Below are 26,328 nucleotides of genomic sequence, written 5' to 3' on the forward strand. Positions count from 1 at the left end.
TTTTTCACAAATGTTTAAGTTCCCTGGCACTTTTTAATAAGATTTATTGATATATATGTATATTTATTAATTTATGTGTATAATCATGTGAAATGCATAGTGACAGGGGTGCAGGGGGGGCATCTTCCATATGCTGGTTCACAATTGGCCACAACAGCTAGGGCTTGGCCATTCCAAAGCCAGCAGCCAAAAGCTCCATCTGAGTGCACCTATGTGGATAGCAGGGACTCAAGTACTTGAGCCGCCATTGGCAGCTTCACAGGCTCAGAGACAGGGACCAAGCCGAGACTCTTGGGACTCCGGTATGGGGTATGGATGTCGTGAATGACAGCTGACAGCTAACCTGTCTGCGCCAGGCTGCCTTCCCCAGTCCCCTGGTACTTTTCCCACTGCAGCCTGAAATGTTGATGTAAACCATTAAGATTTACACGAAGTAGACAAAAATAAAGGCTATAGTATGATTAAGTTTTAATACCCATTTAATTTTAAAAAGAAACTAGTCAAACTCATAAAGTAATATCTAAATTCCTATAGTGAAGCATTGCTATTTGTCATCATTTAATAATAAGTGTTGTATCTTTAGCATATTACACAATAATTGATTATATCTTTTCAGAACAAAAGGATTAACAGTTTTTGATCATAAAAGTTATAATTTATGTAACTTTATATATTTATAAGTATGTTCAAATACTAACAGTGCTAACACTTGATGAGAGCTGTATGATTTGTTTAATTTTTTTCTAATCAATAGTGAAATTATGTTTCAACTGTTACATTCCTTTTATATTTTAGAATATTTCCACTTACATTTTCTCCAGTATGAAACCCTTAGCCTTCAGCTTCTTAGTGCTACTACCTATATTAATTTATTTTGTTTTTTAATGCTGTTTTCCGCATTTAAGAGTTTAATGATTAAATGAATAGAATCAAGTCTATCAGTATGCAGGTTGAAGATTTCTTTTACTCTAATATTTATTTCATAAACAATTCCATTGAGATCCTATGAACTTTTTTTTTCTGAGTCGTATCAGATATCTGATGCCTAGATAATGGACTTCTCTTGAGATGGTTAGAGTAATCCTTTGTAATTTTCTAATATAAAAGGGAAAACATAAGAAGGGAGATGATTTTTTTCCTCTAATTCAAGTTACATTCACAGGGCTAAATTTAGATTTATTCCAATGCCCCGCAGATTACCAGACTAATGAATTATATGTTTGACCTTTGCAACAGTCTTTATCCAGGTCTCTCTGCTGCTGCCATTCTCATAGCCATTCATTTATCTAAATCTGAATGTAACACTCCTGAAACCTTATTGAATAGATGCTTGCAGAGCAAATACGGTAGTGCAGCTGGGGATTCCTAAATGAAAAATCTGCAAGTTTTGCCACTGCTGAGCATTTAAACAACCTAGTCATAGATAAAACATAAATTCAAAGGCTTTATATATAGCAAAATTTTATTGATTTTTTACGCATTTATAGTTGAACAATTTAGGCCAGGTAGCACTTATCAAATGCCCATCAAATACATTTTTTTAGAAATTGTGTTCACAAATATGAATAAACTACATTTTAAGTCCTTGACTTGCAAAACAGAAAAATGTTTTTGTAACTATTTATGAAAAAAATCTTCACACTGAATAAATAATGTAAACTATATTTTGAATGGCTGTCTATGCCTTTGAGCTAGCTTATTTTTAAACACAATGAAAAATAAAACTTTGCATTAAATAATTGGCATGTTAGTAAAAACTTGCAATACTTGCTATATTTGTATGTAATTATGATTTTAACACTAGATTTAAAAAGTTAAACTGGAATCTTAGATAAGCAATAATTAGGTACTGTCTTACTGCTGTAATTACTAGAAAATAAAAACACTGATTTTTTTTTAATTATAGTTGGGGCCATTTTTATGGCATGGCAGATGAAGCGGTCACCTGCAACACTGGCATTCCGTAATTAGTACTGGCTTGCTTCATGTCCTGGCTGCTCTGCTTTGGAACCAGCTCCTTGCTAATGACCTGGGAAAAGCAGCAAAAGATGGGACCCTAGCTTTTGGGGTCCTTTCACCCATGTGGGACATTTGGATGAAGTTCTTGGGTTTGACATGTCTCAGATCTGGTGTTTTATAGCCACCTGGGAGTGAACCAGTAGATGAAAGATCCTTTTGTCTCTCCCTCACTCTCTGGAAATCTGATTTTCAAATAGACACGTATTGGTACAGGTAGTTGTATTAATACCTTTCTTCAGCAAGTCTTTCTGAAGTTTTCACCTATTTTCAAGTCATAAAGAGACTTATTTGTGATAATTAAACAGATGCTCTGTTAGTAAAATAGGCTTAGAGGTACTTAATTTCAATTTGCACTGTATAGACTTCTATTTTGATAGCAAATGAATAAAGGCACAGGGCCCAAAGCAACACTGAAGATTAGAAAATAATAATGTTCATTTAGTATCTGAACCTAGTTAGAACATAAATAGCAATAAATAAGAATATGGCAGAATGCAGACTGAACCAGAACCAGAGACCAGCATTTCTTAATATGAACTTAAGGTAGGTTAACAGATGTACTAAAGTGGTCACTTAATGTTGAAAACTTATATTTCAACAAAAACTTATTTTTTGTCATTTGTGATTGAGTATGTAGAATATTTAATATTACTACTGTGTCTGTGAATATCCAGGAGTGGTTTTTGGCTGAATGTGTTTATTGGTTTTTAACTTCAGAACCTTTTATTTCCATTGAAGAATCCATAGGGAGTTGTATTCCTAGGTTCAAACTTTGGAAAATAGTGCTGCAGCCCAAAGTGAAGTCTGACAAATGATGTAATCTCAAGATTTCTCAAGAGCTGTGGCAGCTGAGTGAATAAGCAGCTTTCACAAATGGTTGAATATCTGCTATCTGGGAGTCATTAACATTAACCAAAATCCTAAAAAATGGCAGGACACACAACTTCATGACCTTACTGGAAAAACTTTAATTTCCCTTTGGGGGACTAGATAGAACACATTCCTAGTGTTTGTATCACAAGAATTAAATAGCAAGTGTTCAAATATCAAATTGTTGAGCCAAGAAAAAAAAAGAGAGAGATAAAAGTGCCTTTGGTGAATAAATGTGAAGAGAATCTGGTGTGAATTTAATGTTTAGCACAATTATTAAGCTTTTTTGTTTAGCAAAGAATACTAGTTAAGAACTGTAAGTGAAATCTTCATGCACCTTCATGCTGTGGCAAAGACAACTTCAGGGATATTTTCCTCATAGTGTATTTTATAGTTATTAACCACACTGATGCTGCTGCAGCACCGTAACACAAGCATCTTCAGTAAATAAAAGAAAATAATAAATAATAAGAGAAGCTTTTGCAGAATCTCTCACATTGCATGCCAGTTGACAGATATTTGCCTTCCTTCTGTGAGTTCTCTAACATTTTGGGTAGGGCAGATATGTATACATTCTACAAGGGCTGGAACATATTTCTCTGGGAAAGTTGTACTCATATTTCTGTGCTCTGGAGCCTTAATGCTTTGAAAGCAGAAAGACCCATGATAAAGATTTAGCTTGAAAAAATAACTTTATACTGAAAACTGAGCTTCTAGATTGATGGAACATAGTTTAAATTAGGAAATGTGGGAAACCTTTGAGAAACAGAATCCTCTAGTGACACCGTGTCTCCTGGCATCATGAAATGTTTTATTGCAAATCCTTAAGCAGAGTTATTTCATGTGTGGAAAATCATTATCTCTTGAGTTATTAGACTGCAAAAATCATATGCAATAAGCCATTTATTCTTTAGGTACAGATCACAGATATTAGAACACATTGGGAAACATAGTTCATGCCCTTTATTTCATCCCTGAACAGTCCAAGGATCAGAGCGCCTGTCTTGCCCCCAATGCCTAGGCAACTAGTGGCAGAATCTGTGTCTGCTTTTTGAAAGACTTTATTCCCCTTTTCCTGTTATCCCACAAACTTAGCACTGTATGGATTAATACACTAGGGACATCTAGACACTGCTTTTCTGGAAATTGTGCTAAACTTGTAGAACTGCAATGGTAGAAAAAAAGGTGAATTTGTGAGTTCCTAAAGTTCTGGAAAAAATGGTCAAAGCAAGGTTTTGAAATGGTAAAATGAATATATCTTGAAAAAATCAACCACAGTATTAGTGCCAGACTAAAACGATATGTGAACCATAAGACAAAGGAGGTGTAAGTGCTTTTGATGGAAAAATGTAAATAGCTAGTTTGCAATGAATGTTCAAGCATAGTTTTCAGAAGCTGTTTCTTTTGAAAGCTATTGAAATTGAAGGAAATTGAAAAGTGTGCCTTCATACGCTATCACTGAATTTTAAGCATTATCAGTATTTTCATAGTCGCATTTACTAATCTAATTTTTTGTCAGTATTTTAAAATACATCTCAGAGACATGTCATTTTGTATGTAAATATTTCTAAAAGCATCTAGCTAGACAATGAATTGTTTTTACACAATCACATCATTATCAATTTAGCAAATACAACACTAATTACTTAGTTAAGTCTAATAATTAATTCATGTTAAAATTTCCCAAAACATTTTAGTTTCATTCAGTATCCAAACATGATCCATGCATACTTATTTTTTCAGCTGTTTTTCTATATTTATTGTCCTTTCTTTCTGTGCTATTTATTTACGGAGGAAAATTTATGTAAATTTTAAAAGTATGTTCAGCAAATACATGTAAATGAGGAAAAAGATCCACTGCCATTTGCAGCTATTACTTAGGGAACATTTACTATCTGTCAGGTACTGGGCTAGGTTTCTATGTGTTTGGGCTTTTAAGCCCTATTAAAAGTCTTCCTCACAGTTTATAAAATTGATCATGATAATGTTTAAGATGCTTGACATGGAGCACACAAATGCCAACAACAAGGAGCAGAGGCAGCTGATGATGGGACCATCTTTTTAGACTTAGAAGCCCATGCTCATTATTACTGCAGAGGATGACTCCCAGTAAATCTTCATGATGTTATAATTATGGCTTTGCAAACTAATTAGAAAGACTCTATATAGTTTTCTTTTTCTCAATGCATGAAACATCAGTACTTATAAATGCCAGTAATTTCATAGCAGTTCATAGGCTCTTCTGAGCTCTGTGAGTGCTATTCATGAGCCAACCATGGGTTGAGAATCCATTGTATAAGAACATAATGTTAATCAATAAACCTAGTGTTTGGGATGCTATTAGCAGAGATATGTGACATAGACCCAATCCAAACTGAGCTACATGCCATAATATAAAAATTAATACAGTATTGCCATTTACATATTTAATGTTTCAGTTTGGTTTTAGTCATTTTGTCTTATCCCAGAGCAGAACACTTGTGATCAGGAAACTCTAAATATTGATGTAGCATAGGCAAATAGTTTGACTTTAGTGAACTTTGAATTTTCGCTTTGATGAAATAACCAAACTATGTACCAAGTGTTCTTCATGTTCCAACGTTTTTTACTTTAAATCAGCTGTAGTCAAAAAATTCTAAGATCTTCAGGAAAAGTTGACTGTTTTCTCATCTAAAAATCTGAAACTTTCTGAGTGTTAGAAATCAGAAATTTTCATACCTAACCTCACATGACCAGTTCAGTGCTATGTAGGGCAGGCACAATGAAAATTTTTCATAAAATTACTTTCAAATTATGTGTATAAGATGTGTATGAAAAACACATGACTTTCACACTTAGATTTGAATCTCATCCCCAAGATATCTCACTATGTAAATACAAATATACCAGAATCTGACATCTGAAAGCCTTCTGCTCGCAAGCACTTTACATAAAATATATTCAACACATACTTGAGCCTGAAAGCTTTCATTAACATGAATCTTTTTGAAAATTAAATTTTTTCTATTGCTTAAATTGCTTTTTGTGTGCTTTCTTTAAGTCCTCTGAATAACAATAATTGGTCTGTTTCTGGTGCCTAGAGGCATCATATGTTTTGCTTTTTACCTGAGGAATGCACAGTTCTCACAAATACATGTCCTGTCCTGCGCATTTGGTTCAGCAAATGATTGATAGAGATTGAGTTATTATAACAGAACCTTGTTATGGGATCTGTGTCTCCAACTTTGAAAACAAATGACTCAGCCAGACAGCAACATTTATTTTCTCTAAATGACTAGGGATGTAGCAATAGGAGACCATTATCCTGTGACAATATTCTGTTTCATTGACATTATCTCGCAAATGTAATTGGTCCATTACTAAATAGAGGTTTTGTTACTGATCAATTTCACGTGATTTCTAAAACCATTAGGATAATAAATATGCCATCACAGTAATTTCATTGACAGAATGTTATTTTTTTCTTCATTTACATTTGTTAGAGGAAGAAAATACAGTTTTAGGTTGAACTTAAAACACTACCATTTATGTCAGTTCTGTTCCCTTTTCCATTAAGAACAGCAGAATATTGTGCAGAAACGTCATGTTTGCATTGAGCCACAGAACTGATGACCTTAAATTTTTTCTGAATTTTCTATCTGTCTCACTAAGCCACATCAAATCATAATTGTTCCCAAGCAATTAGTTTACTACCTCAGTTTAATGATTTTATTTGAAATAAGTTCCAGCTCATTTCTAGGACTTTCCTGTAAATCCACTAAAGTAACACATCAGTTAAATCAACCCTAACCATTACCAGCGTGGATAATAATAGCATTAGCAGCAACTGAAACCTTGAGATGTCTTATGGCATAAATGTTTTTAAATGCATGGCTTTCCCCCAAATGTTCTTCTCTCAAAACTCATCTGTAATCTTGTTAAATTAGAACTCTTCCAGTATCTTTCTGACTTTTACAGTTAAGGTTACGGTATTGATTTTATTTTAGAGTCCATGCCTCTCAGATGCTTAACACTAATAAGCCTCCATAGCCACGACATTTTCCCCTGAGGTATGGTGAATTGCAGCTATTTACCTATGCTGGTGTCTAATCAGTGACTAAAATGTACTTCGAATCCTGACCATTATTTGGTGTTTCCCCTTTTTCTAATTAGGTTTACTGAGAATACTCAATATACTTTATCTTTGTGTCTTAAAATCAAATGGCTAATGGACAAAAGCATCTTGAAGAGTTTGTAAAAAAGTAGTTTCCATTTATCCAATGTTTTTGCTTTTTGCACTATTCTTGAAATTATTCAAAGGATTTTTAAAAAGTGCTTCAGAAGGATGTTCTTGTGCTTCAAAGGACTTTGAGCTTTAAGTTTGTGTTGGGTGGAGGTACAGCCTGGAGACTTTTCCATTTTTATAGAGACGTGATAAAATAGGAACTTGTAGCAACCTGCTGCTTACTACAGGTTGGGCTACAATATATGATGAGAGAGACTTGAACTATCACAGAAATTTTGTAAGCTATTGAAACAGTAGTATTTGCAAATATAATTAAAATTAATTATCAAAGTAAGAATCCTATTTATTTAACAGAGACTGTCATACTTTTTCCTTTTAAAAATGATTTTATTTAGAAAAGTTGTGAGATCTAATTGAAAATAACATCTTAATGTGGTTTGCCATTTTCCTCAGTTACTTTAGAGTGTGAGAAATGTAAAAATATATGGAAATACTTTCGTTTTTTCCCCAAGATTAATTTCTGTTAGAAAGTCAGAATTAGGAAAAGAGAGAGAATCTTCCATCTGCTGGTTCACTCACCAGATGACTACAACGGCCAGGGCTGGACTAGGCCAAAGCCTAAAGCCAGGAGCGCCTTCCTGGTTTCTCACCCACATACTCAGGCCTTATTCTACAGCTTTTCCAGGTCATTAGGCAGGGGGCTGAACAGAAGTGGAGCAACTGGGGTGCAAACCAGTGCCCACATAGGATGCCAATGTTGAGGGTAGCAACTTAAATCTATATGCCATAACTCTTGCTCCAGGAGATGCTTGCTTAAAGTGGCATGGCAGCTAATTATTTTTTGAATTATCTGGTGTCATCTTCTAACTGCTGTAGTGGGATTGGGTCCATTCATATGTCTTCATAACATTCAGAGCTTTTGTTAATTTGGGGTATGTGGGGAGGAGTTATCCACATTTGCCACATAATCAAAATTTTATGTCTGTAAGAGTCCTCAGGTTGCTTCCATTACTTTTTCAATAATTGCAAAATCATGGAAGGAATTTAAATGCCATCAACAAGAGGACTGAATAAAGAAACTGATTCATCTACTCTATGGAATATCACTCAGCTATTACAAAAATGAAATACAATTGTTTATAGCCAAATGGGCTTAACTGTAGACCATTACGCTAAGAGAAATGAGCCAATTCCAAAAGGTCAGATATCATATGTTTACCCTAATATAGGATAATATAATGTCAAATCTAAAGATTTTTCCTGTGAATTCTACCTTATTGTGCTTCCTAATTATTTGTACCTTTTGTAATAAGACCTTGTGATATAATCCATTAATCAGTCATCCATAAGAGACTGATGGCTTGTAATTATCCGAGATTGTCAATGTCCCTTTTATCACTGCTATTGCTGCTGCCCCTGTGTAACGATGATCTAGTCCTTATTGTAATCTCATCAGTGCCACGTGAGATACACACTGGCATTCCTGTGTGAAGATGCTGTATACTCTTTTTCATCACCCTGGTATCATGTTGATACCATTGTCATGTGTTCATCAACCTCATGTGGATGAAGGTTCACTATTCTTTTTTTTTTTTCTTTTATGTTCTCTTTTTTACTCCCCATGGTAGAACTTTACTCAAGGCGATACATAATAAGAGTGTAGCAGGAAATTGTTATGTTCATACATGGAAACAGAGAAGTATGTCCCCGTGCAAGCAGTACAAGGGTGGATACACAGTGAATTGGCTAATAATCTCCTACATTATTGGGAGACACCTCAGTGGCAGCATGATGGACTTGTGATAATTCATGGAAGATACCTGTTGTAAGACTGGATGAAGAGTGGGGAGGGGAGGTATCTTGGGAGGGGAAATGGAGACCCCAGTGCCTATTAAGTAATGTCATAAAACAAACAACAACAACAAAATGAGTCCTGAGAAACAAATACTCAGAAATTCTTTTTTTTACTGTATTTTTCAAAATGATATTGTTTTGTCTTTAGCCAACTAAATTGCACTGATTTCGTTTTATATTTTTGCAACATCCGACATGTAAGACTAGATACGGTATCTCCTTCAAAATGTATAATGCCAGATATATAACAAGATTCAATATTGTCACCCTAACATTAGGAATTGCTTATAATATTCTCACTTTACTCCAATGATATGTATTTTTAAATTTTTATTATAAAAAGTTATTTATGGAGTCTTCAGGAAAATAAAGTTTCACTTACATTGACTATAGTATGTACTAGTCCATTTTCCATGCATTTCTGTGATATTAATATCACTTAAAGTGGGATTCCTGACAATGATCATAAAGTGGGGAAAGGGTATTATGTTATGGCATAACTCAGTGATGACAATGTTTATACCTGTATACCCAAACTGGTGACATCCACAAGTTTGTATTTCTCTGTAACTGAAGTCAGCATATGAAAGATGTACCTCCAGTGTTTATTGCAGTCCAATTCACAATAGCAAGGACCTGCAATCCACCTAGATGTCCACTAACTGTTGAGTGGATAAAGAAAATGCCACACACATACACGTATAAGAAAAAATAAATGTAAAGAAGTCATGACATTCACACAAAAAGTTGAAATTGGAACTCATGCTATGTGAAGTAAGCCAAAGAAAGATAAATATCACGTTTTCTGATATACATGCATATATATACGTACACTAAATTGGGTTTGCCTAATGTGTGTTATTTGTAAATCAGTTCCTTTTTTGTCTTTTACCTCTAATGTTATTTCGTCATGTCATTGAATTTTTATTTTTCATGGGTGTATAATATATCCCCTGTTGTCTCTACCATATATTTTTAGCTCTCTACTTTGCTTGTGGATGTCTAAATCCTTTCTAAGTTTTTGTGTTATGAGGAAAAATATAAGGAGCATCATTAGAAATCACACCCTGTTATGCATGATTAGTCCATTCCAGGCTAGTTTTTTCAGTGTTCCCAGTTTTTAGCATACTGTCTGTGATGAAATCACCAAGTAGAAAGGAATATGTGCTATTCTAGAACCAATGGGTTAGTCTGTGTCCATTTCAAAAACTTGCAATAAATACGTGGAATTTAGAAACTTTATATTTTCACTAGCAGAGCATGAATGGTTTTTCTATTGTTATGTCCATAGTAATCTAAATGCTTGCACCTGGCTCCATACACAATTCTAAAACGTGTTCTCTGAAATGTGTCTGTAGGGCTGTCTGCATGACCTTGAGTGTTTCCCCTTTCATTTCATTTAAACCATCTTAGATCACAACTTATCCGTATTCCCCACATGCCAGAATACATCCATGTTACTGTGAAATAAGTGATGAATTGAAACGGTATCTGAGAAGGTACACAAAGCTTTGTTTGGCCGACCTGGCCTTTCTCTTTTTCTTTCTCCTTTATCCTGAGGTCAGATTTAGCAGAGTAACAATCAGCATCCTTCCCCACAAAGAATGAAATAAATACACCAAAATTGTGGCCAGGCCTGTGAAGTAACAGGCAAATAAGATGCTGCTTTGTTCTGGCCTTAATTCTGGTTTTTATTTCTATCAACCATTCAGGCCATTGTAAATAACCTGTAAACTCTCCTCTCCTTTTAAGACTTGCCCAAGAAGAGAAACCAGTCTCCCATTAGCAGAACGTTGCCTTCTCATCCTCTGGGCACAGAGACCAACTTGTTCCCCTGACTCTGCACTCTGAATTTGTGGCCTGAAGTAAAAATTTCATTGATTTGCCTCTCATTTAGTAGTTCATTTATGTAAAACAAAGTTATTGTTGCTCTATGCAGATAGTTCATTTTTTCCCCACATTGTCTTACAAAGTCTAACATTTTATTTGAAGACAGAAATATTCCCATTTAACCAACACTCATTTTTCACTTTTTAGAATATGTGTTGCTTCCGAGAGTTGCCACGGAATCGTGACCACCTTTGCCATCATTTATCAATAAATTTGGTCTCGAAGTGATTACCAGTGGTCAGAAGTCTTGTAAGCTCTTCAAAATGTATAAGCTACTAAAAAAGTACAATACTGAAAGGAAAGAGAAGGGAAGACATGGGAAGGAAGGAAAAGGATGAAGGAGGAAGCTGGAAAACAATGAGAGAACTGACAGATTTGTCGGAACCTTAATCTTGTCAAACTCAGGCACTGTGTGTGCTGTGTGTCCCACATGCGCGTATTCCTTCTCTGATATGTACCTTAGCAGAGTCCAAGTTACCGGCACTCTCCTAGCTGTTGCCATTATACCTTGAGGCTTCTTCTCCACAAAAAATGGGAAAAATAAGATGAAAAGACAATGGAAAACAGTCAGCAGCCTGATACCGCCCCCAAAACATGAAGGAAATATTTCTGAAAATGATTTTATAGTTTTTTAAGTCCTTAGCAATAAAATGTACTTTACCAAAAATGAGAGAAACCAACCAACAGCAGCTTATATCTAAAGGCTTCTTTTGATGTGTTTAGAAGAAGGGAAACAATTTAGGCGTATTTTTAAAAACTGGACATTTCAAACATTCTGAAGCAATTTACTTCTTTGTTAACCCGATAGAAATATGCTTTTCTGAATCACAGAGCTGGCATAGTGAATATATTTTAATTTATTGTTATGGTATGATGAAAATAATGGCCTCCAGAAGTTTAAGAATTCTTGTGTACTCTTAAATAATTAATCTGAAATAGTTATAAATCATGAGTAATTATAGAGAATAATAGGAATTTTTTTTTAAAAAAAAAAGGTTTTTAACGTACTTGATAAAAATGCAATTTGTAGCCCCAATCTACTCAACATATTGGAAAAGCTAACATATTGCTCTAGTATATGTGAAAAAGGAGCAGGTGTCCCAGGCAGGCAGGTGTTAAGGTGGTTGTTTGAGCTTGCCCTAGATCAGTAGTTGACTTCAGTGAATTTCTAACAGGTGGCTAACTGATTGGAGGGCCATGTGACATTTATCCCAGGAGCGACTTGGATGACAGGCTGCTGCAGACTGAGGAAGGGGTCTTTGCTTTGATGAAGGAATTGCCAAAACTCATGTCTCATTAGTGTTTCCTAAGGTTCTTTGGAAGTGAACAACAGTTTAATTAAGGGCTGACGTAAACACGTTTCTGCACACTTTCCCTGCAGCATTTTATCACATTAGAATTGATCAAAATTGTTGCCTTGGGCTGACTTGAACAGATATACATCTGGAGCACCATTTGTGCAAGCTGCCGGAGAGTCGAGTACATACGCTGTGCTTCATAGCGACTCTTTGTAGATGAAATTACCTCGTTGGGAGATGAGTTGATCTAACTCTTCATTTGCTTAAGCTTTTTTCTTTTTGAAGTGATGCTGTGACATAAAGGATACATCAGGTCGTAGGATATCTGTATATTACAGTGTCCCTCAAAATAACAGCATGGCTTGTAAGGCTTAATGATATCTTGATTTTGCAAAATACTTATTGAAGAGCAAATGCTTATTGAAAGGTATGCTTAAGTCTAAATGAACCAAGTTTTATTAGTTAGTCTACTTGAATATATTAATGTGGTGATCTTTTTTGTTGTATTTAATTACACCGCTCATTTTCAAAGCCATGGCTAATTGTCCAATAGTAAATCTAAACACAGGTGTAGGCAGTGAAGGATAACGCCACCAAAGTGCCTCTTGTTAAAAATATTAGTGTCTCTAATTTTGTGTCTTGAAGGAGAGCACTCTACAATTTCTACAATTTGATGTGGGTATTATTCAAAAAGTTTGTGGAAATGGAATTCAAAGATAAACTTTTTTTGTTTCAAAAATTTCTGAAGTCTATGCATAGTGCTTTCATGATACACATTTTACAAGTTCTTGCAGTATGTTGTTATTATTGTAATTGCAATTATTTAATGACTATTGTCCTAAATGGCTATTCTTTCTGCTGAACTGTAAGCATTATCATAAGGCAGAGGTCATTTTATTTAACATCTTGAACCCTGTGTCAAGCTATGGCTCTTTACACTTGTTAGGAATTCAAGTCTTGGTTTTGCTTTCTCTCTTTGCTTCACCTATAGATTCATGCTTCCTACTTCTTTGTTTACATTCAACTTAGTAGTTCTGATCTGGTGAAATCTATTTGTGGAACATGCCTTTTAAGACAGACTGGCTATGATGATTTTGCTTATTCTAAATTCCTGGTAGTCATTCCACGACAGACTCTCACATGTGAGATTCTAAAGTAAGCTCCCAAGACACCTCTCTTGCTTTCTTTAAATGTGGGATTACTTTTGCATTCTTTTCTTCCAATCTCCATGTATTTTTATGTCTTTAATGAAATCATCTATTGTAGGAAGATAAGGTATTAGTCAGCTTTTGAAAAAAATGTATGTGAGGGAAGGCATTTGGTCTGGTGGTGAAGATGCTTGTTGGCACACAGGCTCTGCTCATGACTCCAGAGTTCCTCCTGGTAGGAAGGAGTGATAGCTTATGGGCGGAAACTCTTGTAGGAGATCTTGTTGAAGTCCCTGGACCTGGCTTCAGTCCCAGCTGGAGGCCATCAAAGGCACTGGGGTGTCAATGAGCAGATAAGTGTGTTGTCTGTAATAAATAAGTAAATAACATTTAAAATATACACATTGAAAAGAACAAATAAAAATTGGAAAACAGTCTTGTAGGAAAAGGTAAAAACATAAGATAGTTAAGGAAATATAGACTACAAAATCTCCCAGAAGGTATTACTTAAGGAGAAAATAAATTTGCTCAATGGGTAAAATGTAGTTTGCTAAGTGCAATAAGGTAGTAAAAGAAAAAAAAAAGCCTATAATTTTCTGTCCTAAATCATGGTCATTTTCCAAAAACAAACAAAAAAATGACAAAAAAAGACAAAATTAGAAATAAGTTTTTCCTGCCCACCCTGGAGGCCATGAGCAAGTTAGTTTAACTTAACTGTAAATCAAATGGTATGACAGGTATTGAATTATATAAAGATGTGTTGCATGGCAGATGTTCAAATGAGAATGGTATTATTTGAAGGATGAGATTCAAATGACTGTTTTCATAATGAGCCATAGTGAGAAAAAACAGGAGAATATTTGAAAGGAGATTCTTGATTCAAACAGTTACTAGTAAAAAGACCTGGTGGAGGCTAGCAGAACTAAAAAAATGGACTAGTTGGGAACTCGTTTCCTTCTGCTATTAATTCATTTACAATTGTTCTTTCTTGAGTTTAATTTAAAATTCATTGCTGATTTTAAGCCCTCATGGATTTTACTTCTTTCTTTTCAGCCATCAGCAATTCTTGCCTGCCACCCAGCAATAGAAACTTCAGCTGTTTTTTTTAAATCATCTTACTTCTCTCTTCAGCTTCTGATTTTAATGCATTATTCAACTGATATGTTTGCATATATGTATTAGTATTCAACTTGTTGTATATTTATACATTATTCAACTTATAGTCAACCTAATCTTTTTATCTATTATTCTTCCTGTTTAAGAAACAGCACATTGTGAAAAGCATGACATTTGTTTTTCTTCACAGAAATGTCATTTAAAATCATCTCTTTTCTATATTCATTCTTCAAACATTATTTATCTGTGGCATGTGAGTGCATTAAAAATAGAAATGATATCATCCTTCTCTTTGGCACAAAGTGCATTAGACTGCAGACATTCAAGATAAAATTAAAATCAAAACAATACCGGTTTCGTTCACGATGACAACATAATAGCCAGAAACTCTACCTTTACTTTTCTCATATAATTGACTTTTCTTTTCCCATTTAGTCCAGAGCCTTTCTTCTAATTTGGGAGGGTATTCACTTTTGTGTCTCTGTACATGGGGTAAAGTTTTTTTTTTTCACTTCTCACAATGTGTGTGTCTATGTTATTACCTCGAGGAGGCAAAAACCTAGATGCCATCTTTTAAAATCACATTACTCTTAAGAGAAGTTAGGTATTGTTTTATGCATTCTAAAGATAGTTGATATGAGCTTGTTTTGATTTTTCAACCTTAAACTTTTTATTCTTTTTTTTTTTTAGAGATGGAATTATTGTTGTGATTTCATGAATAATTCCTTTTTACCTTTTTGAGGAAACAACAAAGAAATAATTCTGATTTATCAGTGTTCTGCTACTGATGGCCAGTTAGTTACAAATTGTAGCTTATGGCTACAAAAATACCTGGCTTTTTTGTTGGTGGTGGTCAACTATGTTGTCTAATGTCTTTAATCCACTTGTTTAGTGCCAGCTTGCTGGTAACACATAATTTTATTTGATGGCTTCATTAGAGCCTGGATAATCTTTCAAATGATAAAGCATAACCATTACCTTGAAGTGTCCTGTCAGTTTAAAACATTTATAGAATGCACATAATTTTAAATGGTGAAATTTCCTTGTTGTTTTCCTTTTAAAAAGGACTTTTTCCCTTTAAATATACATACTGAAATACGTTGAGCTGAAATTTTGTAGGATCTGGAATTTTCTTCAAAGAAATTCAAGGGGAAGAAGTGTAGATGGGAGTAAGATGAAATAAGATTGCCTATGAGTCGATAATTGCTGAAGGCTGGTAATGAGTATGTGAGGACCAATTACCATCCTATACTCTTGTGTAAATATTTAAAATCATTGATAGCAAAAGTATAAATAGTTTTTACAATACATGCTATGAATTTATAAACCTTCCCAATCCTTATTCAAGAGTATAAAGTCAAGATACATCTTTTCTAGCTAGATTCCTGCTGAATTTCCTCTGACCCAGATAACTGCTTGAAGTAGCCTGCTAGTCACCTAAAATAATCTCACACATGAGTTACTAATTTGATTGGATTCATTCCATTTAATTACATGTTGTTTTAGCTCTTTCCTTACTCCAATGCTGCCAGGATTGCTTACTGTTTTATTTATTTCTAAGACAGAGAGAGTGAGTGAGAGCCAGCTGCCATCACTCGTAAATTCTCCAAATGTCCACATTCAGATCAGATCTGAACCAGGTGCCTAGATCTGAATCCCATGTCCCTTGTGTGTGGCAGAGATACAACCATCAGAACCATGAGGTGCTGCCCCACAGGGTGTACATGAGCAGCAAGTTGGACTCCAGAGTGGGAAGTCAAAATCAAGTATTCCAGTATGGGATGCAGGCAACATTTTATCTGCTACACTACACACACCCTCTTCAAGATTTTAGGTGTTATAGAAAGGAAGAATGAATGAAGTTTTAGCATCATGAATCATTAGTACAGGGGCTGATATAAATCAGGAAAGAGAAAGAAAGAAAGAAAGAAAGAAAGAAAGAAAGAAAGAAAGAAAGAAAGAAAGAAAGAAAGAAAGAAAGAAAGAAAGAAAGAAAGAAAGAAAGAAAGAGAGAGAGAGAGAGAGAGAAAGAAAGAAAGAAAGAAAGAAAGAAAGAAAGAAAGAAAGAAAGAAAGAAAGGAAGGAAGGAAGGAAGGAAGAGGGAAGGAGGAGGAAGGAAGGAAGGAAGGAAGGAAAGAAAGAAAGAAAGAAAGAAAGAAAGAAAGAAAGAAAGAAAGAAAGAAAGAAAGAAAGAGAAAGAAAGAAAGGAAGGAAGGAAGGAAGGAAGGAAGAAAGAAAGAGAAAGAAAGAAAGAAAGAAAGAAAGAAAGAAAGAAAGAGAAGGAGAGAGGAAGAAAGGAAGAAAGGAAGAAAGGAAGGAAAGAAGAAAGAGACGGAGGGAGAGAGAGAAGGCAAAGAAAGGAAGCAGGATGACTGTATGGTTTGACCTTTCTGTGTGTGGCTCTTCTATCCTGTATTTGGTTTCTGGAGGGTCGCTCTATAAACTGTGCTTGTAATCCTGTTTTGCCCATCTGTGGTGTTTCTTCCGCCATAAATGATAAGCACTCAGGTTATTTCTTCCTGCTTGTTCCCTGTTCATTTCTACCCTTTTGCCACTGTGCAAACTATTTGTGATACCTGCGTATTTTATGCTAGTTGTTTTTTTCAAATATTTCCCCTTTGGGGATGTTATACGCATCCACGTTTTGCAAATAGTATTATTATGGGATGTTTTCTTAACCTGGGGAGGCAGATCTGTGCCCAGAGGCAACAAATGTCGCTACATAACCTACTCTCCAGCATACATTTCTCTTGAGTGCTGACAGTTATTTTATTCTTCGTGGACAAGTGAGCATCTCTGGAAGCAGATATTTTTTTTTTTTTCGTAACCATGCTTGCTTTCTCTGGCAAATAGAGACACCAGTAAATATTTGCCGAAGGAACAAATTAAAGAATGTACTTTTTGCTAAACGGTGAATGAATTTTCCATAAAAGATGTAAAATCAATGATAGACTTCCCAGCACACCCGAAGATTGTTTTTCACGTTTGAACCAGATTGTCCTCTATTTTGTTCACAGCAGAGTCAGAAGGTCCAAGATAAGCACCTGAATCTTACACATATAAGGATGAAGAACACTTTTATGTGAACGAAAAAAGCTAAAAATAAGATGGTTGAGTTTTCAGAAAGTTAAGATTTATTTGGAAGCAGGAATAATTCTGTTAAAAATTTTAATGAGGTTTCAGTTACCTGCAGTAGAGCGTGTTTCTGACTGCAGTGACAAATCTCTGATGGCTGAGTCCTTGAGTGTCAGGAGAGGTTTTTCTCAAAGAGCCAAAGCCCAGAATTACTGAATGGTTGCAAAATAAGATCTTAGATGTTGCGAATCGCGCAGTGTTATAAGTTTGTAAACGCAGATTCCTCTCTCTCTTTTTTTGAAGATATGTCTTCTCCGACTACTATGAAGAAGCCGGAAAAGCCATTGTTCAGCTCTACATCTCCACAGGATTCTTCCCCGAGACTGAGCACTTTCCCCCAGCACCATCATCCTGGAATCCCCGGAGTCGCACACAGTGGTGAGGACTTTCAAGCATAGAGGAGAGTCCCCGCCTTGGTTTGCAGGGCTCAGCCCTCCAGGGAGAGAACGGAAGCTTGTATCCACCTTGCGCCTGTCTCAGCCGTAGAGGGGGAAGGCCACAGGATGAGGCAATAGGATTTATTAATTTATGAGAACCAATACTCAAAGCCATATAATCAACGGCTATTTATATATGTATTTTTGAGTTGCCTCTGTTGCAAAGATGATCCCACCACAGAACTTAGGAAATGTAGGGTCCCATGCTACTGTTCACAATAGTTTCTGAACTGGTCTTAATTTAATAGATCTGGCTAAAGGAGATATGGAATGTCAAGTATGTTGTTAAAGACACTGAGCTGTATGGATACCATTCCCATTGACACTATTTTCTAGACATAAATCTATGCTTATTACTTGGTAATGAAGTTCATCAGAAAATAAAAGATGCACTTCAGCAATAGTTTTATACAAAGTGTCTCGAAGAAGTTCATGGAAAATGTATATTATAAAGCAGTATATGAATTTTGAAATGTTTTAGATGAAACTAAATTTATTATCTAATTCTTTTTTCCATGAACTTTTGAAATTTATCCTCAAATCCTTTGGGCTAATACATACTTGATATAGTGTAATATCTTAATTTCAATAATAAAAAAGAATTCAATTTTCTGCATTGAAACTTCCACCAAGAAGTTCTTAAAACAGCTTTCACAAATTAAAATAAGGTACAATAATCCTCAATTCTGCATGCCTTCAACCTAAATAATTATAATCCATAAGTCCTAGAGAAGAGTAGGTTGAATTTTAGGTGGAGAAATATGTATGTATTAATATGTTTATAGTAACAGCTTGTCTGCTTCAAGTCCATCATTAGTAGGCTCACATCCTTTAAGCCAAGAGTGGTTGTTAAATCTTTCTTCAAAGAATATAACATTTGTTCAGCTAAATCTTTAGTTTTGACTTGTTAAGTATGTTGTTAATATTTCTTGTTGCTATGGTTAAATTTTATTGCTGTCATCAAAGAGAATAAGAAATTGAGAGTTATCTATGCAATAGCTGTGGTATAAAAACTTTGTAATTATTTCTGCTATTCAGCTAAGTGAAAAAAATCAGTAACCATTTTATAGATTTGGAATGCTGAATATTGCTGAAATTAGCTTAGAAGTCAAGTCACTCTTTTTTTTATTATTATGATACCTGGTTAAAATAATTATATTTTTAACAATTGAAAAATAAACAGTATGTTTTTATATACCAAAACATGGGAGACCCTGATAAACCTTGCACCCTGGCCTCTCACTAGGTGTTTGTTCAAAATCTAATATACTGAGGCCTATGATAGACCCTTTAGTTGTAAAAAACAGTTTCTCCTCTCCCCTTAAAGATTTATTCATTTATTTGAAAGGCAAAGTTACAGAGAGAAAAGGAAAGACACACAGAGAGATCTTCTATCTACTGGCTCATTCTCCAAAGGTCCCCAAGGGCTGAGGCTGGGCCAGGATAAATCCTGGAGCAAGTAACATCTTCTGGTCGCCCTTTTGGAGACAGGAAGGTTAATTACTTGGTGTATCTTCTACTGCTTTCCCAGGCATATTAGCAGGGAGCAGAATTGGAAGTAGATTAGCTGGCTGTTGAACCGGTACCCATACCGGATGCCAGCATTGTGGCATAGTTAAAGAACTCATGATGAAGCGAAGAAACAGAAGTGCTATGTGCTTGGGTAGACCTATGATCTGAGCAGCACTACAGGCTTGGAGGAGGAGGAGATATCTAGAAGGGACCTGTTGTGAATTGTGCTTGAAGGGTGAGTTCACCACAAATCCAGAGGAAGAAAACTTGAGGCAGAGTCAACAGGATATACTGGTGCATTGGAGGTCATTTGTCCAAGGATGCATGTACCTCTTCATGTGTCCAGTGAGAAGGCCGCATGGCAGATCCAGAGTTAGCTCCTTAAAGCACTTGAGGACTGTATGTAGCCAGTAAGTTGTTGAGATTTTATTCTGGAATTAGTAGGAGGTCACCAGAAGACTTAGAGTTGAGAAGTTACTTAGTTATAATGCAACTTTTAAAAAGTCACTCATATTAGGAGTGAAATTTTCAGAAAACAATTAGCAAGTATTAGTAATAATGAAGTCAAGAAGTACAGATACTTCAGTTTGGAGTTGTATTTCAAGAAGTATACTGTTGTTTTCCTGTGATGGAGGACATTGTCAGTGTGCACTTAGGTCCTGGAAGCACCCTTCTGATAGCAAATCAAAGATGACACGAAGCAAAGATGCAGCTATGAAATTACATTTATAATTCCTTTGTGATACATAATCTTTGTTTCTCACATCTTCTAAGGAAATTTTCTTTGGGGAATATAAGCAGTACCCCTTAACTTTTGTGCCATAATTACAGAATTAGAAATAAGTTAATGTAGATTGTTTTCCTTTATAGGTAATGGGAAACATTTATTTTTCATATTATTTGCTTAGTAGTCTAATTTGTAGTTTCCTGTGATTTAGAAGTAATTTGATAGAAACAGACATTTTATCTTCAGGGCCACATTTCTTGGTTGGCACTTTTCATTGATCCTTCTGTGAATAGCATCTTAAATGTTACAATGACTATGCAGTATTTCTCTGTCAAACTTAAGAATTATATTTCAAAAACTACATAATGAATTATGAACATATCACTGCTTAAAATGGTAGGAAAAACTGCATACTTTAAGTGTAAAATAATTTATGTGTCCATATGAAAGTTTGAAATTTTAGATTGCATTTCTTTGGATTTTTATGCTTAGTCTTACCCCAACAATATCATTTTAGCTGCATATACTGTCAGTTACAGAGGAAGAACTTGGGGGACAGTTTTATTAGGTTAATGACAAAGACTTGGAAATTATTTATGATACAATATTGTTATGTTGATTTTAGCTTAATTATTAGCTTTTCTTCTAAACAACTGCCAGTTAGGAAGCATAGGAACTGATATATGTGAAACTGGATTATACTTCTGCTTTGAATTTTGGTAGAAAATTTGTGTCTCTGAATACTAATTAATGTCCAGACTGGTCTGTACTTGTGACAGAGACTTTATAGCCAAAGGTTTGATTTTTTGATAGGAAAACTTTGATAACTTTGCTCAATGAAACCTTTTATACAATTTTGGGATTATCTCTAAAGGAAAATTCCTTTTGTGGAATCATTCACAAGCCTAGAAAGTAAAACTGTTAATTCCGGAGAGGGGGTCTTGTATATGCTTGCTTCATAATACTGCTATTGAGGACAAAAGTCAGAGCAACCATTGTTTTCACAAGCACTTGATTGAATCATGGTTGAGAATGAATGGCTACCACTTTTACAGTTTTACAGCATCGTTTAAGATCAGAATGAAGCAGTAAGGGAAACTGCTGATGGGTCAATCTTTACTTGTCTTTCTTCTGCAGTCATCTCAACTCGAACTCCACCTCCGCCCTCACCGTTGCCATTTCCAACACAAGCTATCCTTCCTCCAGCCCCGTCGAGCTACTTTTCTCATCCAACAATCAGATATCCTCCCCACCTGAATCCTCAGGAGACTCTGAAGAACTATGTACCTTCTTATGACCCATCCAGCCCACAAACCAGCCAGGTAAAAATAGGAGAGAAAATAAGAAATAGAGCCTACGGGAGTTGGGACAGGCCTAAGTCTTGAGTCACGAAGGTCAGTCAGACAGTGTCTGGCAGAACATCAAACCGTGAAGTTCATCTTCAGTCATTTTGTTGGTGACTCAGTAAGTTTGTATTTGAAGGTGTCTGAATGACAGGTAGGAAGTCTGTTGCCCCAAAGGGGTATATTTGTGAAGTTTGGGATTTAATGTTTTTGGATTTCTCACTGACTGAAGGGAAAGTTTACACAGAAAGCACATTGACCAAAAAACTCTGAGCTGGAGTTCACATCTCTGAAATGCTTGGTTTAACACAGAGACAAAGTGCTTATTTCAGACAGAGTAAGGTATGTGCTAAAATAAACACATAAAAAAGAACTTACAGTTGTATTTATATGCCAGCTATTAGGTATTTAAATAAGCTTTGGTAATGTAAACATTTTCAGTGTTTGATGACTACTTGAATATTCTTTGCAGAGACATGACTTTCAGTTAATAATGAGTGACATTGCTGGAAGCGTTGTTTTTTTTTTTTGTGACTATTGTACAGTGATTTCAGGGACTTTTTATGTAGTACCTCACATTTCTCCTTCCTTAGACATGTGGCTTCTTCTTATAGCAAGGTCACTTCATAGACTTGATTTAAGGGGGTGTTCCACAATCAAATAGACAGACTTTGTACCAAAGCTGTGTCTACTGCTAATGATAATAGTGGAAGCCTTAAATGTAAGTGTGCTTGTGTGGTCTGCTATATGGTTTTGCTGCTTTGCTTTGAAGACTCCTGTCCACTTCTTGATTATGTCTGTTAATGCTTTTTTGGGGAGGTGATTTTAACAAACATCCTATCAACACTTCTGTTATATTAGTAAATAGTGTGTGCATATGCCTTGACAAAGAAAAGTTAAAAAAAAAATTCCCCTGGGTTTAATTTGTTAAGATAAAGCAAAATGGTCCTTTTTGAGTGTTTAGTTCTGAATTACAATGTGTCTAGCTCTCTTTAGGTTGCTTAAAAAGTTACCTTTATTTTTACTTCTGATGCGCAAACTGATATTTGAAGTTTAGTACTAATTATTTGCATTTTGAAGAAGACATTCAAATGATTGTAAGGATTGGAATACCAATGACAACTAAGTAAGAGTGGTATCTTAGTAAACCAGGTCAGAAATAAAACTTGCTGTCAGAGCGTGGATTCCGACGTCTCAGTTCCATAGAGCATTTTGCTCAACTCAGCTGGGAACAGTGCACACAAGGTCTGATTTTAATTTGTGTAGAATTTCCATGAATAACAAAGTCTAATTAAGACATCCATTAAAAGTCCTTAACGTTAATTCAGTGTGGAAAATCTTAGAGTTTCATTGGATCTTTTTTTTTTTAACTGATGTCTTAATTAGGCACTGTTAAGGGAAAAATTATGCAAATTAAAATCAGGCCCTTAGTGTTACGCATTTCTTTAATTATTCAGTGCTTGTTTTACGTATATTTCATTTTCTTTAGAAGAGAGCATGTAAGGTGATAATCTGCCTATATAGTTCTCAGTTTTTCCTTAAGTTTTCAAAGGTAAAGGTCCAGTGTCTTGGAGATGCACCGTACCCACATCTCCATTAAAAAAAACACACACACAGCAACCCTCTTAGGATTCTGTATAATAGCAGCAATGCACTAAGTAGGATAATCCTTTCCTAATGCTGTTTAGCTTCAGCTTGAGATAAGACATCTCTCCTTTCCTATCTACATCTATTAACAGCCTGAAAAGACAGAGGCTTTCGAGTGTAGCTTCATCTGTTTAGTAGAAAACTGAAGAGCTTCAACCTTCCTCTGACGTGAGTCCCAGAGAAGTTGTCTGCATTGGCTTGGACATTCTTTCTGTGTCACTTTTGTTATTTTTAAATGAGAGGAAGGTCTGTTGGTTCATGGTACTTCAGTTCCAGTAATGAAGTTTTCAGAATGGGCAGAGTAGCAACATATATCGGGAAGCAGCATTTCTTTGAAAATAATTCAGTTTCTATTGCAGGTAGGCACTAACAACCTGTTTTGGAGAACACTGCTTACAGGGATACTTTAACCACTAAATGAAGCACCAGCGATAAAGCAAGACCAATCTGCTTTCTGCAGTAAGATACTAGTTTACAGCAGTCATTTGTAATAGTCACAAAATCTGAAGCTGATGCTTTGCTCTGAAACAAAATTCATGAAGTACTCCATATTTTCAACATTTGTCCCACCCACCTTTTTTCATACCTTGACGCACCCCACCCTCATCGGAGGCCCTTATGGGTATGTGTCCCTCTCAACTATGTAAACAATATTAAAAATAAAATTTGAAATATGAAAAAAAATCTAAACTAAAAAAGGAACAATTTTCTCTTGCATTAAAAAATGGATCTTTATAGTATATCACATAATTTTTTTTGTAGTAGTACTATCTTTGCTTTGATTTTTAACTGCCTCCCCAAACCAATGAATTTGCATTTCAAAGTAGAACTCTTGATATGTACTTTTTTAACACCACACATGGAAAAAGTGAGGACTCATTTACCATTCACTGAGAGTGAACCTTCTTTCCAGCAGTCTCCAGTGCTGCACTGATGTTTGATTGTTCAGTTAAGCAACTGAGATTTCTTTTCCTCCCCACAGCAATTTGGAGATTAATTACATTACTGCTACACCAATTATAGCGAGACAGTCATGCTATTCAATAGACTATTTTGAATAAAATTAGTTTAAAGATATAACTCTCCCATAGGTTTCCGTACAGGAAAACTCTGGTCAATTTTCTTGACATAAAGTTAAATACTTAAAATTACTTATGATGAATAGTCAGGATATCGAAGTTCATTTTCTTCATAGAATAAAGAATACAATCTCTGATGGAGCAAAGCAAAAACCAAGTTCGCGTCTCTAATTCACTCTATTATTAGCTATTCATCATTTCTCCCTAAAGTAATGTCTGCTAGTAATTTATGGGCAGGTATTTAGATAATACTTTATTTCATTGCTCTTATTTGTTTTTAATATTCCAGATAATAAACCCCATATATTTATGAAGAATATCCTCCTAGTAGACTGTTTATGAACACCATGTACTGGAAAATTCTGATATGAATATAACCAAAAATAGCACCCTCTCTCAAGAAAAATACATCATAGTGTTTCTTCATGTTCTCTTAGGATTTTATCTTCCACCATTGAAACTATTTTTGCACCCAGGACCTAAAACTCAAGACAATAATATCTGTTCTTCCATTACCCAGGGGATTTTCCTAGTCAATCCCCATAAATATTTTGTGTAACTCTCTATACACTGCAACTGAAGAATCACTCAAATAGCAATGTTACATTTCCTCCTGTTCACATCTGTATGTTTTAACTGGCTTTGAAAATAGTTTGCTTGTAGTTTAAGATCAGCCCAAGTTCAGCATTTCCTATCATTGTATGGTTCTGAATCTTTAGATACCTCAAATGTTATTTTCTGTATTTGTAGTAGTAAATCATCAGACGTTGAAAAGAGATCCTGCAGTCTTAACTGATCAGTGTGTGAGTGCATGTTTATGTGTGTGTGTGCGAGAGAGAGACAGAAAGAGAGAGGGAGAGAGAGAGAAAGTGCTTGGGTTTTTATATGTAACAGACTGGGCCTTGAGTTTAAATAATGTAAATTATAGAATGTGGTATGTTTGGCCTCCTAGACGTTGTACTGTCCCTTGCATCAGTAATGTCATTATTTAAGTGGAAATTGTATCCTAAAAATCAAAACTGACTAATTATGGACCATGAAGACTAGAGAATATGGAATAACTGAGTTCTGATATTTGATAGTTCAGTATGAAATGCTGTTTTAGCCTTGGGTCAAGCATTTAAGTCTCCACTTGTGTAATCTGCCTAGCTAATGAGTAGATCAAGGGTACCTGACTGACAGGGGTATTGTAAAGATGAATGAAGCCATATGATATGCTTTGAAGATGAAAACCTTCTTTTAGATGCTGCTGCTTCTTTTTATTACTAAGCATTGATTGGCCTCTTGGACCCAGTCTTGAGAAAACCCGTGTGGCTGTTCCCGGCAGTAAGCAGGATTCCGTGGCTGCATGTGCCTAGTGGAGCTGTTGGACATGATTGCCTTTTGGATTGTTTCACCCGCATTCTGTTTTTGTTTTGTAGCCTAACAGCAGTGGTCAAGTGGTAGGGAAAGTGCCTGGCCATTTCACTCCTGTTTTGGCACCCTCTCCCCATCCCAGTGCAGTGCGACCTGTGACCCTGAGCATGACAGATACTAAACCCATCACTACATCCACTGAAGGTGAGGCAGCTTCACCTACAGCAACCAGTAAGTATTTCTGCAGGAAATGAGAAATGTCCATCATAGGCACCATTGGATATCTGATCCAAGGTGGAAAACACAGCAACTTTTCAAGCTACCTGACCAGATGGAGATTTCTCATTTATGTGGAGTTAGCAGGCTTGAATGTGTTCTAGTAATCATATGCTCTCTCTAATCAAATCCCAGTCAATACAATACATTTGAAAAGGGAGAAGCTTATTTATTTGAGTAAACAACAAAAATAACACATCATGCCTGCTCATTCAAGGTATATATCAAAATTGTGCTGAAAAAAAAAAAAACACAGTCTACGAGGGTTTTTTTTTATCACCCAAAGATAGATTAGATAATTGTTACTTATTGTAGCATTCCTATAGAAATCAAACTCTTTCACAGGGCAGACTGAATCAGTGCCTCTGTAAGATAATTGCATGTTTACATTACTGT

At 35.4% G+C, this 26,328-nt stretch overlaps 1 protein-coding gene across 13 annotated transcripts in view; it reads left to right on the top strand.

The window, feature by feature from the left end:
- Positions 1 to 26,328, top strand: part of NFIB (nuclear factor I B) — a 449,892-nt gene that overhangs the window by 393,726 nt on the left and 29,838 nt on the right. For 5 of the 13 annotated variants that reach the window (XM_040963071.1, XM_040963074.1, XM_040963073.1 and 2 more), the window contains exons 7-9: positions 17,799 to 17,933; positions 21,369 to 21,553; positions 25,722 to 25,860. In XM_040963071.1, coding sequence (XP_040819005.1) covers positions 17,799 to 17,933; positions 21,369 to 21,553; positions 25,722 to 25,860 — 459 coding nt within the window. Of the gene's footprint in view, positions 1 to 17,798; positions 17,934 to 21,368; positions 21,554 to 25,721; positions 25,888 to 26,328 lie in introns of all 13 variants that reach the window. The other 8 variants (XM_040963079.1, XM_040963081.1, XM_040963084.1 and 5 more) reach the window with 3 other exon arrangements.

Source organism: Ochotona curzoniae, unplaced genomic scaffold, assembly GCF_017591425.1.
Source record: "Ochotona curzoniae isolate NIBS_2020 unplaced genomic scaffold, NIBS_Ocur_1.0 scaffold_3208, whole genome shotgun sequence".
NCBI lineage: Eukaryota > Metazoa > Chordata > Mammalia > Lagomorpha > Ochotonidae > Ochotona > Ochotona curzoniae.